Source organism: Odontesthes bonariensis, chromosome 4 (assembly GCF_027942865.1).
Source record: "Odontesthes bonariensis isolate fOdoBon6 chromosome 4, fOdoBon6.hap1, whole genome shotgun sequence".
Lineage (NCBI taxonomy): Eukaryota > Metazoa > Chordata > Actinopteri > Atheriniformes > Atherinopsidae > Odontesthes > Odontesthes bonariensis.
Genome location: NC_134509.1, coordinates 30,774,888 through 30,792,275, shown reverse-complemented (window position 1 = coordinate 30,792,275; position 17,388 = coordinate 30,774,888). Strand labels below are relative to the sequence as shown.

Here is a 17,388-nt window from a genome sequence, read left to right as displayed (position 1 = left end):
GTGGATATATGATTAAAATAATTATTACCTGCTCACAACAAGTAAAAAAGTAAACTAAATCCCATCATTAGTGTTGGTGTCTTTTACTGATCCGTTGATAACGCAGAACACAAAATATTATCCATATGGTATGGATGTGTAACCTTTGAGTCATCTTCATCTTGAAGAAAACAGGAAATGTTCTCTTTAAACTTAAAGACCTGTTCTGAAAAACGTAGGCTATGCTCACAATCAAAGGCAATAAGTTTTGAATTAACAAACTTTTTACATACTGTCTAAAAGTTAATCTAACTTGCCCAATAATAACAAGCCCGTATTTTCTGTTTGAGCTTACACATTGTATGGTTGCTCCATTGCTTCGTTCTCAGACTGATGTTGCCTCAGACATATACTTTATAACTGTTACTTGAGTACTCAATTGAAAGTGAACGGTACGCCACAGATTCCATTTCCACAGTAGGTTTTATTCATTTTAATTTTCAAAGCCACTGAATCCTCCCCAGTTTCTTTACCTCTGTGAGGGAAATAATACAAGGCAAAAATGAACTCAAAAAACAATGTTTGAATTAAATGGCATCAATAAAACTGGTAGAACGAGCAGTCAAAACACTTCTAATGATAGTTGTGTAATTTTATTCATATGGTACAAAGAGCTGCTTAACCGCTTCCACTGTTAAATTTGACCAGAGCACCATCATATTCAAACAGTACAGCTCAGTTTTACATTCAGTCTTACCCTAGTTACCCTAATTACGACTAACTAGAAGACCACTACACCATAGGCCTACAGTCTTTGTAAACAGTTTTCAGACATTTCTTTATGGATTCCTTCAGCTTCAGTGCCCCACGAATAGGTTTTTGAATTACACTGCAAGTGTGGAACAAAGAAAAAGGAATATAAACTAAACACAAGTCCTCTGTTTCTCCCCTTTTTATTTTTGTGTGTCAGATCTATCTATATAGTGGGGAAGGACACCTATGTAGAATGTGGGCTTTGTCACCAGAGTAAATCACTTGATTAGGTTGGAGCTGTTTAGTTTTATCTAGCACGAGCTAGTATCTGTAAAACCAAAATGAGATTCTGTTTAATATTTGAAAATGGGATTTTAAGAGCAAGGGGACCTGAGTGTGTGGAGGTAATTTTATAGGTTAAAGCTCATCTTCATCTGGATGTTATTATTCCTTTCTCATCATTTGTTATAGTCCTTTTATCTGTGAGCACTGTTTCTAATATAAATGGGTTAAAAAAAAAAAAAAAAAAAGTTTCCATGTGACAGATTTCATAATTAAGACATCGTGAGTTTGGATCCTCAGTCACAGCAGATATCACATCCTGGATTTTGATTTGAACAAAGGAGACATTATTTATGTATGAGAATGAAAAAGCAGAACTGGAAATGATGCATGAAAAAAAAAAAAAAAACATTTAAGCATTTACACTAATTTTAATGTAAGATATCTCTGAATGTAAGAACTAAATGCTCTATAATATAAAAATGATTTGGCAACTCACTTTTAAGCTCATAGCTGCTCTTCTCAATTCTTTGGTTGGCAGCTGTGATCATAAAACATATATACTATAACGTTATACTGGACACACATTAGCCATTATCTTGTAGCCGAAAAACAAATAATGCTGTAAAAATAAACTATTTCCTCTTCACATTATTTACGTACATTGTGAACAAAAGTAGGCAAAAAGGCAAAGAAAACAATGTTTCCATTTACCAAAATACATCAAGTGTCATGATGTGTTTTAGTGGACGACCCAGGTGCAGACTTACCTGACTCCCACCCTCTGGTATTCGCATACCATCTGGGACGAGCCCACAACCGACACGATTTCAAAGGGGCTATTTTTTCTAAAACTCGTGCATGTGATTGGATGAAGAATCTGTCCGTCATCTTGACTGACACGCCCATAGACATATGTCTATAGAGCTTGAAAGTCCCGCCTCCTTGACGTCATTCAACTTCCTCCCCTCGGGACCACGGAAGTGTAATAATTTGCAATTCAAGTCAATGACGGAGCCAAGACGGAATAAAACTATTTTTTGCGCTTGATGGAATTGAGTCTTGCATTTCACATATGTTGTGTAGGACATTTTTTAATATTTTTTCATACCAGTAGTGTAACAGTTTAGCGGGCATAAGTGCTTCATTGTTAAGTTATTTTTCTGAGCATTTCTCGAACTACAGCATGTAGCGTTTGGCACGGAAAATAAACGTCATCACGTTTGGGCGCGCGGAGGAGTGGAAGAATGGCGCTGTCGTTGGCCAGTTTCACTCAGTTTTTCGAGGGCGAACGAAAACTTGTGAGCCGAGGAGAGAACCACTACCAGTCGGGGCACGTGGAGAGCTTCTGCTATGCTGGTGGTGATATGTCTGGCTTCGTCCATGCCAGCCAGCGAGACCGCCGGTATACAGTTAATGTGGGATCAGTGACGTAGCATATGCGACGCAATGTAGTCTTTTTACCCTAACTTTTTTTTACAACGTTTAACCAGGCACTCCTACGACAAATCGCCAATGTTTTTGCACGAACTCATCCATATTTAACCCCAGAACATCATGCGTGTACTGTAAAAAGGCATATAATGACTGGGAACAGAAGACATCATCCTGCCCATGTCAATAGATCCAGGCATGAGGTCCCATGGGGACGACGGAAGTAGGAAGAAGAAGCAAAAAAGGGGGCGGGACTTTCAAGCTCTATGGACACGCCACTTCAGCCACTCCCAATGACTCAACCCGTGACGTAGCTCAGAGCGACACCAGGACCACTATGCAACCAGCTAGCCTTTCATAACAAACACCATGGCGGCAGATAGTATGAAACGGAGCGAGGAGCGATTAGTGAACGATTATTGTCATATGTACAAAGAAAATCTCAGGATTAAAGGCAACATTTGCAACAGCCAGCACATCCGGCCATAACGCCGCCCATTCATCCAAAGTGCCACCCAGCGATTAATGATTGGCTCTGATTATTTTCTAATCGGACGAAACACCAATGACTCCCAGGCTCCTCAGATGGCTGTGTGAGGAAAGGGAACGCCCCCGCGTGTAGTTGGTGAACGCAGCCAGATGAGTGCAGGTTAGGTGCAGACACGACGGGAGGCAAAATAAAGCAAAAGGATTTATTTAACAAAGATAAACAAAAGTCACAGCAAAGCTGGAGATATCTGAAACTAAGAAAATAACAAATCACTAGCAAAAGGACAGACGAGGAAAAACCAGGGACCGGGTGAGAACACAAAGGCGAGGAAGGCGGACTAGACTTACGGACCAGGGGACAAGACAAGACCAAGGTAATGAAGAGACCAAAGTATTGAAGAGGATCCGGCAAGGAGTGGTTGGACTAGACAGACATATAAACTGGGGAGGTGATTACTGGAGTAGGAACTGGTGGTTGATTGGAAACGGGTTGCAGGTGAGTGAATGAGAGCAGAGGGCAGGAGAGAGACTGAGGAGAGAGAGAAATGGCAGAACACAGGGGGCGAGAGAGAGCACACTAATGGCGCTTTTCCACTAGCTCGGCACGGCTCGGTTTGGTTGTGTTTCCATTTACAACCGAGTATACTTCGTGCCTCCTTGACGTGGGCGGGGTCGTCGTAACACGGCTGCGCCACCAGAACAACAACAACATACGAGGAGGATAGCATGGAGGACATCGAGGCGCTCGTGTTGCTGCTCACCCTGTGGCTTTTTTTTTTTTTTTTTAATATTTTTGAGGGCTTTTTATGCCTTTAATGCAGAGGTCTTCAACAGGGGGTCCGTGGAGTTACTGCAGAGGGGGTCGCAAAATCTTTGGTTGATTAGACGATTTTTAATTTTTTTTAATTTTTATTTATTTATTTTTTTCAAACAGTTCTCACAAATTGTGTGCAAACGTGTGCCATTCACAGATGGTTTGAGGATTCATTGTCCCATCTACATGCATGTTTAAAGTTAAAATCTGTGGATTATTTGAATAGCTCAGTGTTGTATTCAAGATGTTTGTTTATAAATGGCAGTGGCACGGCCACCCTGTACCTTGCACATGTTTAAAATAAAAACATGAATATATTAACCTGTGTATTATTTGAATAGCTTAGTATTGAATGTACGATAACAGAGTAGCTATGTTTATACACGGCACTAGACCCCGTTAAATATAAAACACAATTGTATGCCATCTAAATAGTAGGGGGGTCCCTGCTCCAACTCTCCATCAGTTTGGGGGTCCCTGGCCTGAAAAACATTGAAGACCCCTGCTTCAATGGATAGACAGTTGGAGAGAGACAGGAAGCAGGGGGCAGAGAGATGGGAAAGACATGCAGCACAGGGCCGTCTGGTGTGGGACTCGAACCGGGGCCAGCTGCAGCAAGGACTGTAGCCTCTGTACATGGGGCGGCTGCTTAACCCACCACGCCACTGACCGCCCGCCCTGTGGCTTTTTGTCACACAGAAGGCAAGAGAAGAGAGCCAGAGAAGATTCCTGGCCGCCAGACAAAACAGTATTGAAAAGTGACGACACTCATCGGCCAATCAGTGGAAGGCAGTCGGCTGACGTCATGTTTTCGTAACGCTTCGGCCCGCTTGGAACCAGGGCTGAGGTGATACGGAAAATCTACAGGTACTGCGTGCTAGTGGAAACACGCAAAAGCGCGCCGAGCCGAGCCGAAGCGAGCCGAAGCGAGCTAGAGGAAAAGCGCCATAAGGGAATACACAAGGAGAAAATAAAACATAACTGAATACTGAATAAACTGAACTAAGGTGAAACAAAGACCGATCTAATAAAGGAAACAAAGTACTAAATAAAAACACCAATAACCAAGTACAAAATATAACCAAGAATACAGATCCTGACATCAAGTCAAGGCAGCTGTATTTATATGTATATATATATATATATATATATATATTTATATATATATTTATATATATATATATATATATATATTTATATATATATATATATATATATATATATATATATATATATTTATATATATATATATATATATATATATATTTATATATATATATATATATTTATATATATATATATATATATATATATATTTATATATATATATATATGCAACCTCATGATTTCATACTACATTTTATATTCCTCAAAAGCCCAAACTCTGACCCCAGTGGTGATGCAACAGGCAAAGTCAGAAAATCATCAATCCTCTGGTAGTTATATTTCAATCTATCCAGTCTTTGTTGAGATTTTTAAGGATTAGTCAAATGATTCCTTATGAGTTCATCTGGATTTTGTTGACGACACTGTACAAGGAAGCCGGATCCTCCCCAGATTGACCTGCAGTTCTGAAAGAATGAGAGTGACATAAATATAAACAAACAAGCACATTGAACAGCAGAGTACCTAAATGTAACACATAATTAGTAACTTTTTTTATGCTTGAGCACATATAATTTGGATATCTGATGTGACAAAATTTAACTTAATCTTTCATGTTGTTTGAGGCTGGCCAGGTCTGAGAATATATTAGTTTGTGAACCATTAAGATTCACCTTCCACGCACAGGGTGTCATTTTATTGAGCTGCACAGAGCAACACCCATTGTTACATTCAGTACATAGACTTTATCTTTGAGAGGAAATGTGCGCAGCACTCAGTAAAAGCCTGATAGTATGTGCCAGATGCTTTGTGATACATTGGCAGTTTAGCATTCACTGACGCCTACAACTGTACTAATGAAGTTATTCTCCGAGATACACATTAATATTGAGCTATTTCTTTGTTAATCTGTTGTTCTGCAAAATGATCTTTAGTTTAACAATATTGTGAAATAAAATGAGGGTAAAAAGAAAAGTTAACGTGCTAGTTAAAAATATATGTACTTTAAATTCAGCCTGCACCCTTTTCAGGGTGTTTACCTTATATTCTGTTGCTGCTTGAATGACCTCTTTCAAGAGAGAGGCCATTGCTTATAAATGTGTCATACACATGTGTTTTTTTTTGTCTTCCAGGTGTGGTTATATGTGTTCATTCTGCTGTGTGTGCTAGTAAAAGCACTTACGTTAGGTACCGTATGCTAGTATAGGTGTAGAATGCTTTAATGGTTAGTAGTTTGCAAATGGACATTTGCAGTGCAAAGCTCTACCAACAACTTCAAAAGAAGCATGAAAACCAGCTGCTCTGAACAGGGCTGTTTTGACAGGGTTAAGAAGGGTGCTATGGTGCTTTCTCTCTGTGGTATTGTGATAAAAGTAGTTCACAGGCATTTAATTTACACCTCAGAAAAGTATGTCATCTTGTAAAGATAGGGCATGATATGTCCCCTTTTATGATTTTAAATGTATATCGTTTCAAGGTTTAAGGAGTCTAATGCTCCATAAAAAGAGCTGCTTACCTTGGGTCAGAACTCATATTAGTAAAGTTGACAGTAGCGTACTCTACACTCTCATAATCTTCCTCATTAGGTTTGCGGGCTCCAGCCAGTCTGATGTTGCAGTAGATAGGATCTGTCTGGTTTCTCAAGAAGCGCACACTGGCATAGTGAATATCTTCAGGGGGATTGTCCTGCCTCTCTTGGTGAATACGTTGACACTGCAGAGACATACATATATGTGTATGTATACAAATTTATATATACTACAGGAGGTTAGTAGAGATGTGATTGGGACATCTTAGTGATTACTGATTAATATACTGTCCTGCCCTACTTATAGTGGAAGTAGCCTTCACAATATTGCCCAGGTGTCTTCCCCATAGGAATGTCCTCATGTACAGACACAATGTTATAGTCTTTTTCAGTATGTAATGTTACTTTGTTTTCTTACTGTGCTGCAGGATCTCCATACAGTTGGGAAGGTACAGAAAATGTTTTCAGGGAACAGTTATGAAGGTAAATTCAGAGATTTTGAATCTAACTCGTATAATTTTGGCACCGGATATTTCAAGGTTCATTGGTGCTGCTGCTGTGGGGGGAAGGTCTTCAGTTTCAATGCAAAACCACAACATCTCACCAACACCATCAGAAAAAGGCTAAAGCAGCAGCCTCTCAAGTAATACTGGAGTAATACTACAGATGTGTTTAATTATCACATCTGTAATTATATATCATACAAAACAGGTAAGTTAATACAAACATTGGTCAATTCAGGAGAGAAGATGGATTTTAGAAAGAGAACATTCACATAAGTCAGTTTAGAAGAAGGTCTCTCAATCACAGAATCCTCCCGCCTCACCTGTCCACTGTTGTCTGGTCTTTCTCCAGATTCAGGTATTGATCCTTTTGGTCTCTTTTTTCTAGTTTAGTAGAATTAATGACTGTTACCAAACTGAATTTGAATATTTGATTGTTGGGAATTTAATGCATGATTGATATACTCACCTTAACAGCAGGAAGATAGAGAGTATGATAGCCGGGAAAATGACAGATGCTATTCCAATTATTGCTATTTTCCCTGCCTGTGGAGAAACTGAGATAACATAAAAACATATTTTAGATTTTGCCACAATGATCCCAGAATGGCCCTGCAAAAATATATTTTTTGAAGGTAAACTTGTCAAACAAATCTAAGTTTCCTGTCTAATTATGTGTGTGCTCAACCACAGGAATTACGGTAGATCAAAGGTACAACAGGAAGTCCCTGATAGATCTTCATAACACACTGATGATACAGCTGCTGTTTCACTTCTCCATATAAGTTTGGCTTCTCTGTGAGTCTGTTTAAAACTTTTCTGCCTTATTTCTTGTCTTTTTTTAATCCCGTCTGATGTCTTTGTGACTCACCATGTTCTATGATTTCACCACAGGACAGTGGCCACCTTTTTATATTTCAAAATTGAATTAGTCTGAGCAAACTAGCCATTGTTGCTTTTATAAAATAATGTGCTTCATATAATACACAAGCAGTCAGGAAGTAAGAACTTTACCTGCCACAATAGTCAGATGTATACTGGAGTTATGATGGCCCCTTCTGTTCCGGGCTTCACAGTAATAATGTCCACTGTGGTCAGGTTTTGTGTTGGTGATGATGAAGTTCCGTCCTGAAGCTTGTAGCAAGCTATTTTTCTTCTTGTACCAGTTGTAACTAGCTGGTGGCTCAGCATCACTGCTGCAGGTGAGACGCACGGATGTACCCTCCACTATCACACCAGTGGGATTCACTGACAGAGTGGGAAGCCTTGGAGCATCTGAAAAAATAGTATGAACATATTCATTCACATCAGCATGCATGATAAAGACACATCTGATAATATGTAGACAGACTGAGACCAGTTTTATTTTCTTTCCCTGTTTACTGAAACATATTCCAATTATAGTTATATAATGGACATAATGTGTAGACTCCCTGCTTTAATTTGAGGGTATCCAAATTCAAATTGGATGAAGGGTTTAGGACTTTCAGCTCCTTAACATGTGCCACCCTCTTTTTAAAGGGACCAAAAGTAATAGGCAGGTGTGGGTAATTCTGTCATTATATCATTATCAATCAAGCAGATAAAAGGCCTGGAGTTGATTTGAGGTGTGGTGCTTGCATTTGGAAGATTTTGCTGTGAACAGACAACATGCGGTCAAAGGAGTGCTCCATGCAGTTGAAAAACAAACCATTCCTAAGATGCGAAAACAGAAAAAAAAACATCTGAGAAATTGGTACAATATTAGGAGTGACAAAATCTACAGTTTGGTACATCCTGAGAAAGAGAGAAGGCACAGGTCAACTCAGCAACGCAAAAAGACCTGGATGTCCACGGAAGACAACAATAGCCGCTTTCGGACAGAGCCGATCTAAGAACGCAGTTATCAGAACTGTCCTACTCGAATTTCGTTCCGATAACTGTCCTTCCCCAGCGGAACTGTTTCAGTCTGCATTCGCACACGAGTCGGGACCAGGTCGGGACTGATGCGCCGCACGCAGCCGTCTGCGTGACGTGTTAGCCGTTAGCCGTTTAGCGCCACATTCAACAACAAAACAAAACAAAGCAAAACCCGGTAAAAGTAAGGAGAGAAGAAAAACACAACAAAGAAGCTAATATGGAGAGCGGGGAGGCCACCGTGTTCATGGTCTGCATGATGGTGATATTAATCATGGACGATCACATCAGGCGTCTAATATCGAGGCTGGAAGAGCTCACAGAGAGAGTCAGGAGATACTTTTTCATTTCATGAAGGAAGAAAGGAGAGCAGAGCGCCGCAGACAAAGGAGACAACGTGTAAGTTTAACTTATTAAACACCCGCCGGTTGTGTCTGTGTCCTATGAGGAAACATTTCAGCCGTGATAGCAGGACATGGGGCGTAGCTACCGACCACCAAACACCTACGTCAGATGTGTTCTATAGAACCATGAAAAGACCCGACCTCGGAGAAGGAGCTAAATAGTTATAGGAACTGAGGGAGATAGCCCCGAGTTCCTGTATGTCCGAACACGGGAGAAAACGGCCCCGCGGATTAAAAGGTTATTAGAACTGCCAAAGGTTCCTACAATCCGAAAGCGGCTAAAGGTGGATGATTGCAGAATCATTTCCATGGTGAAGACGAACCCCTTCACAACAGCCAACCAAGTGAACAACACTCTCCAGGAGGTAGGCGTATCAATATCCAAGTCTATCATAAAGAGTAAATACAGAGGGTTCACTGCAAAGTCCAAGCCACCCATAAGCCTCAAGAATAGAAAGGCTAGATTAGACTTTGCTAAAAAAAAAAAAAAAAAAAGCCAGCATAGTTTTGAAAAAACATTCTTTGGGCACATGAAACCAAGATCAACCTCTACTAGAATGATGGCAAGAAGAAAGTATGGAGAAGGCATGGAACAGCTCATGATCCAAAGCATAACCATATCATCTGTAAAACACAGCGGAAGCAGTGTGATGGCTCGGGCATACATGGCTCCCAGTAGCGCAGGGACACTAGAGTTTATTGATGATATGACACAGGACAGAAGCAGCTGAATGAAATCTGAGATGTTCAGAGACATGCTGTCTGCTCAAATCCAGCTAAATGCAGTCAAATTGATTGAGATGAATCTGTATTATGAAACACTGCCCAGAGGTTTCTTAAAGCAAAGAAGTGGAATAATCTTGAATGGCCATATCAGTCACCCATTCTCAACCCAATTGAACATGCATTTCACTTGTTGAAGACTAAACTTCAGACAGAAAGGCCCACAAACAGCAAGTGAAAGCCGCTGCAATAAAGGCCTGGCAGAGCATTAAAAAGGAGGAAATCGAGCATCTGGTGATGTCCATGAGTTCAAGACTTCAGGCTGTCATGGCCAGCAAAAGGTTTTTAACCAAGTATTAGAAATGAACTTTTATTTTCATTTATTTAATTTGTCCGATTACTTTTGAGCCCCTGAAATGAAAGGATTGTGTTACAAAATGCTTTAGTTCCTCACATTTTTATGCAATCTTTTTGTTCAACCCACTGAGTTAAAGCTGGAAGTCTGCACATCAACTGCATCTGAGCTGTTTCATTTAAAGTTCATTGTGGTAATATACAGAACCAAAAATAGAAAAAAGTCGTCTCTGTCCAAGTATTTATGGACTGTATATGGAAACTTTCTAATTCTGGTTTGCAGGCCTATTTCTATTCTGCTATATTTTAGGGAAAGTAGTGCACTTTGTACTCCAGGAGTTGACTCATTATATTAAAGACTTTGGATTTTCTATATTAGATTTAACTAAAATGTGTGCTTGTTCAAAAAAGAAAAAAAAATCCTGAGCTTTCTTTTTATAGAAGTTTTGGAACTTGTTTTCATCGAGCTGGTTGATTGTTTCTGTCACAAGATCTGTGAAAAGAAAGACTAATCCACCAAGATGTTCTTTTCATTGTACTTCTATAAACCTGAGGCAGAAGACGCAGAGAAAGATTGTTATCCAATAAAATGGTTCAAACTCCAAAATCACTAATGCAGTATAATCACACATGAATCGTAACTAAACATGAAATGTAGAATCGGTAGAATTTTAAGACAACAATGATCAACATGACAGATCTAGGTATTTTATAGTTTCTGAGGCATATTTGACTTACATTGCACTTTAATAAATTTGCTTGCAGTATTCCTCCCAAGATCACTTTCAGCTGTACAATGATAATCTCCAGAGTCGGTGGATTTGATGGAGCTGAAGAAAAGGTATGGTTCTCTACTTAGTAGAAGAGAGCTTTGACCTTCTTTCTTCTTGATCCAGGAATAGTTCGCTGCTGGGTTAGCATCACTGCTGCAGTTCAGACTCATGGATGTACCCTCCACTATCACATCAGTGGGATTCACTGACACAGAGGGAAGCCTTGGAGCATCTGAAAAAACAGTGTGAACATATTCATTCACATCAGCATACATGATAGAAACAACTTGTTGACATGACGACATCATAAGGAAACCCAAAAAAGGACATCTACAAATGGAAATGTAGAGGTTATCCACACATCCATTCATTTACCCATGTTCCTGACCTGCAACTAAATCAATAGCAGATATTGAAACATTTTTTAGGCTTGTTGCTGAAATGGAAATGGTTATTTAGGTGTCGTTGGAATTATTTCTTTGCTATTTTCACCATCACAAATTAAATATTTTTGTCCTCCTGTATGGCAGAATCTGTCACAACCCTGTGTGCTCCTCCCACATGTTATCAAGCTGTTTGTGACAGGAGCAGACTGAATGCAGATTTAGTAATTGTGTCACACATGTAGTTCAGCACTGATAAACATAAAATCGCCACCACTTGATGAGGACGACGAGAAAACGGAGACTGAGAAATGAGCTGAAGGTAGCTATTTGAGGTAGACTTCTAGTCTGGTTTATCCAGCTTAAATATATGGAAACTTGTTTCTAACTCTGGTTTACAGGCCTATTTCTATTCTGCTATATTTTAGGGAAAGTAGTGCACTTTGTACTCCAGTATATTTATTTTTAAGAGTCGACTCATTATGTTAAAGATTTTAGATTTTCAATATTAGATATAACTAACGTGCTTATTCAAAAAAGAAAAATAAAAAAACCCAAAACAAATCCACATTCATTTTAGCTTCGTCTTCTTTATAGAAGTTTTGGAACTTATTTTCACCGCTGATTGTTTCTGTCACAAGATCTGTGAGAAGAAAGCCCTAATCCACAAAGACCCCACTCCACAGGGCCCAAAGGATCTGTTGCTAATGTTCTGTTCATTAAACGTCTATAAACCTGAGGCAGAATGCACAGAGAAAGATTTATCCAATAAAATGGTTCAAACTTCAAAATCACTAATGCAGTTTATCACACATTATGAATCGTAACTAAACATGACATGTAGATCAGTAGAATTTTAGTACAACAATGATCAAACAACCTGAATTTTCTAGGTATTTTATAGTTTCTGAGGCATATTTGACTTACATTGCACATCAATAAATGTGCGTGCAGTATTCCTCCCAAGATCACTTTCAGCTGTACAATGATAATCTCCAGAGTCGGTGGATTTGATGGAGCTGAAGAAAAGATATGGTTCTCTACTTAGTAGAAGAGAGCTTTGACCTCCATTCATCTTGATCCAGGAATAGTTTGCTGCTGGGTTAGCATCACTGCTGCAGTTCAGACTCACGGATGTACCCTCCACTATCCCACCGGTGGGACTCGCTGAGACAGAGGGAAGCCTTGGAGCATCTGGATGAGACATAACCATAACTTAGCCTCCAAATAAGAGTGTGATTTTAATACAACCTGTCTATTTGTTGAAAAAAATCCTTCCAGGACCATAAAACTGAGTCCACTTTATCTTTAATAATTAGTTTAATTTATATATCAAACAAAACTGAAAATATGTCAGATCAGATTTCATTATTCTGGTTAGACAAAGGAAATTAAACTCACACACAGCAGTGGATCGGTGCTCATATCCTTCTACAGAACACTGATAACTGTCTGCAGGATCAACTATTTTCCGAAGAACTTTTTGTTTCTCTTCAACTGGCTGTCCATTCTTGTACCAGCTATAGGAAACACGATCAGGCAGCTGACAGCTGCTTTGACATACCAGATCTCTAAACTGGCTGTCTAATCTCCTCACATTAACCTGGAGATGTGGATCTGTGTATGACCGACAGAAATTGTTATACCATATTTTTGATTGAACTGTCAAAAAGACACCCATTCAGATTGTTTGCAACATATTGAAACTATAGCTGAATTGATATTGTAAATATTACCTGTGACAGACAAAGTGACTCCAACTGAAGATATATGTTCTGCGTTTTCATGGTTTGAAGTCAATTTGAACTCATACTCATCTGAATCATTGTTTCTGAGGTTTGAGATTGACAGAGTGCAGACACTGGCATCACAGTGATACTCAGTTCGGTCTCTGAGGGTGTTTTTCTCATCGACACGTTGATCATTCTCCATAGCTGTAGAGCAAAATCTGTTCTGATGAGAAGTTGTTGTGGGTCCGTACGTGTAGTTGCAGCTTATTTTCAGTGTCGATCCTTTGACGGCACAGACCTCAAATGAAGAGTCAGTCACTCCCCGGTTGACCTTTACCGCTGAAACACAGAGAACAACAGAAACCAGCTATCATCATATTTTGCACTATTACTTCAAAACTGGTGGAAATGGTTTGTCTTCACTCAAATAAAATAGGATAGGATACAAAAGGACAATAGGATAACTATTTATGAAGCTCATTACAAACACTGAACCATGCAGGTCTGAAGGAGCCACAAAATATAAGTCTGATATTGAACTTTATGTTTAGTCAAGGCATGCACACAAAGTTACCGTACAGATTGAGTTGTAGAGTATTAAGATGTAAACTCACACAGTTTAGGAGAGCGGATGTTTTCATGTCCTGTTACACTGCAGGAAATTGTCTTTTCTTCATGAATGTCAACTGTATAATATTTAGATATTTGTCGACTAACTTCTTCTCCATCTCTGAACCAAACGTAGGATACGACCTTGGGTAAATCACAACTGGTATGGCACTCTAGCATTTTAAAGTTCTGTTTCCTGCTAATGACAGATATTATTTCCTTCACCTTGAGATCTGTAATATCAAAGAAGAGAAATATTAGTTTGGAATTTTAGTGTCTGCATAAAGATAAAACAGACAGATGCAGTCAGAACAGCCACTGAGATTCAGAAGTTAATTGACAGATAATAAATGAAAAGTTTACCTGTGACAGACAAAGTAACTCCTGGTTCACCAGTGTATTTGTCATTTGGGTTCTTTGTCTGGAACCTGAATTTGTACACAGCTGAGTCGCTTTTTGTTAGATTTTTAATTCTAAGGCTGCAGACTTGGTTTTCACAGTGATACTCCACACGCTTTGAATAGTTTGAGCAAAGTTTTAGATCCTTATAATGATCACCATCATTTCTTATGAACCAGAATTCCTTGTCAACTTCGCTGTCAGCGTTCTTTGGGAATTTATAGGTGCAGTTTATTTCCACCGTTGATCCGTTTAAGGCACAGATCTCAGAAGACTTGTAACTCACTCCCCAGGTTTGTTGACCATATACAACTGTAACAGAACACATTAGAAACAACGGTGGGAAACAGACATATGCCAACTTAGATTTTTCTTTCTTTTTATAAGAACTGAACCGTTTCTCCCAAAAAACGTCAAAAATCTTTGGAGTCTGAAATCCTCATAGTTGTGTGTTTTAACTGTGTAGAAGGATACGGCAGCATGACAAAAAGATAGAACTGATATCACACATCAAAATTCAATAGCTTTAGTTGTTATTGTTAACATTCATTATTTAAATTTTAATTAGCTAGCAGTATTGCTGTGCTGCATATTAACTTTACATGAACTACATCTTACAATGGTAAAAGAATATATGTCAAAAATATTAGAGTCTACAAAACACACATACCAGAGATTAAGGTTTTTTACACCAAAGTAGGATTTCAACAGTGAATGAGTGGTCCAGTGAAATCTAAAGACACGTTGACCAGAGAATAAACTAATTAAGATGTTTCCTTCAGTCTTACTTTAGTAGATATACTGTACTATACAAGATACAAGTAGATATGCATACCTGCTGCAGTGAGAAGAAGGATAATAACTCCTCTTGTTCCACCTGTTGAACTCATAGCTGCTCCGCTTGTCTCCTTACGTGAGTCAATCGTACATGTGTGGACAAAACGCACACAATTTAAGAAAACTAGTCATTCTCATGGGTTTATGTATAGAAAAGAAGGAAGCGGTCCCAACAAGCTGACTTTGCCCAGCAGACCGCATGCAAAAGAGAGATCAAGATTTCAAAAATACTCTCAACTTCCTTCCTCTTTTAACATTCTTTTTGCATGATCAGCTAGATAAAAACCACAAGAAAAAAAAAAAAACAGAACTTTATCCAATCATTCTTTATTCAAATGTGGAAAAATTTGAATGTCTTGCGTTGGTTAAATGATACACGTTGCTTCTTTTGTAATAACAACTTAATTCAGCTGTGACATTGATCCTTTTTGTCCGGCAGAAGGAGAACACGAACACAACACCTGTTGAACATTTGTCTTCCTCCAATTGTACTTTTTCCCCAAGTTTGTCGAAACCTAAACACTTAATTCTGAAGAAAATCTTACAACAAGTTATGATTACATTGTGGTACTATATCTGTTCACATTTTGTTCATTATTTCAAAGGTAACCAAACTTTTTCTGAAGTTTTGTCCTAGGAAAATATTTCAAGTTTCATGCTTACTCTTAATTTAAAAGACTTGAGCTCCCAATTCCTCCACTTCGTCCTACATCGTGGCTTTGCAGAGGCAAGGTACTCTTTTCTTTTAAGGATCAAGGAGTAGTGGTCATCCAGCCCATCAACTCAGAAACCTTAAAAGGAAAAATTTGTATATTTTACAACCTTATGATAAAAGAAAGCCCATCATCATTTGTGTTGGTTAGGAAAATATGGGAGAAGGACATGGGGAAAATATTTGATGATAATGCATGGTTAAATATTTGTAACAACATTCACTTCCCCTTTACAAGTAACAAAATCAAAGAAGGTAATTTCAAAGTTATCTACAAAACCTATCTAACCCCTTCAAAAATGCATAAAATATCAAAAGATATCACAGCTGTTTGCCAAAGATGTAGTAAGGCGGAAGGGACGTTCATGCATATGTTTTGGGATTGTAGCCTCTTAAAAAATTACTGGAGCTCAATCCACTCATTTACTGAAGTAGTTTTAGATTGACAGTTTGAACTGTCCAGTAGTCTATATCTACTCAATAATACAAAGGCCTTGGTGTTGGATCAGTCGAAAAGAAGATTATTCATTTTGATAACTCATTTTGCAAAGAAATGTATACTTATATTCTGGAAGAATGAAGTACCCCCATCTTTTAAGATGTTTGTGGATCAATTATCCTCTTTCTTGCCCTTAGAGAAAATGACTATGGAAAAATATGACAAGGGTTATCTCTTTGATGATCTTTGGCGTCCTATAATTTCAGGTTTGGAGGAGTAAGAGGAGGAGTACGAGGAGGAGTAAGAGGGTGGGGTGAGTGGGAATATGAATGGGGGGTGGGGGGTACGTGGGAAAATAATTCTTTAAAAGGACTTGCAAGCCATATGAAGAAAGACAATTTATGTTTGTATTATTTGAATGTCCTTTGAAAATAAAAAGATATTACAAAAAAAAAAAAAAAAAGACTTGAGCTCCCAATTCCTCCACTTCGTCCGACATCGTGGCTTTGCAGAGGCAAGGTACTCTTTTCTTTTAAGGATCAAGGAGTAGTGGTCATCCAGCCCATCAACTGGGGCTTGGAGCCATTTGGATTACTTGATAACCACTACCTCATGATCTCTAAAAAAGGAGGGGCAGAGCCAACAGGAGGAATCAGGGTTGTGTCTTAATCATTTATTTTACTTCATTTTGTCAAAATAGTTCTTATCATAATGTTGACGATTTTATTTGATCTATTTTCATCTTTGTTGAGAAGAACAACTGACACAAAGATGAAAAAAGAGACAGGGATGAGAGGTGTAAGATATAACATACAAAGTAAATCATCATAAAAGGCACATAAATATTATATGTCAAACAAATAATAGACGTTGCTGAAGCTTTCGGCATTTACATGCAGTTTCTATGGAAACAAACGTACCAACCAGTGCTTCATCAGATAACCACGCTTCTGAGTTTTCTAACTGTTATTCTCCATCTTATTCATATATTATTTTTATTCATTTCCAGTGAGCACACACAACTCTTACTGCTGCAGCGGTATCACACTTTACTCTTTGTTGGCTGCAGTCCACGTTTGCAAAGTGCTGCAGAAACATGTGTTGTTCCATGATTAAACATGCCACATCTTTAAAATTATTTTGATTAAACCTATACAATTTGCATTTGCGCTAATAATCACTGTATCTGGAGGATATATTTATGACGACATTCGAAACTATGGAGCGATTGTTATGATCAAAT

General features: G+C 38.6%; 1 protein-coding gene across 1 annotated transcript; it reads right to left on the bottom strand.

Moving 5' to 3' along the window:
- Positions 1–5,125: 5,125 nt before the first annotated feature.
- Positions 5,126–15,068, bottom strand: LOC142379153 (B-cell receptor CD22-like). The gene is made up of 9 exons (XM_075464286.1): positions 14,993–15,068; positions 14,317–14,469; positions 13,156–13,488; positions 11,002–11,268; positions 7,901–8,161; positions 7,356–7,443; positions 7,210–7,270; positions 6,372–6,568; positions 5,126–5,322 (listed from the first exon to the last, which is right to left on the bottom strand). The coding sequence occupies exons 1-9, from the start codon at positions 15,045–15,047 to the stop codon at positions 5,250–5,252; spliced, it is 1,488 nt and encodes a 495-aa protein (XP_075320401.1). The 5' UTR covers positions 15,048–15,068; the 3' UTR covers positions 5,126–5,249.
- Between the last annotated feature and the right edge of the window lie 2,320 nt (positions 15,069–17,388).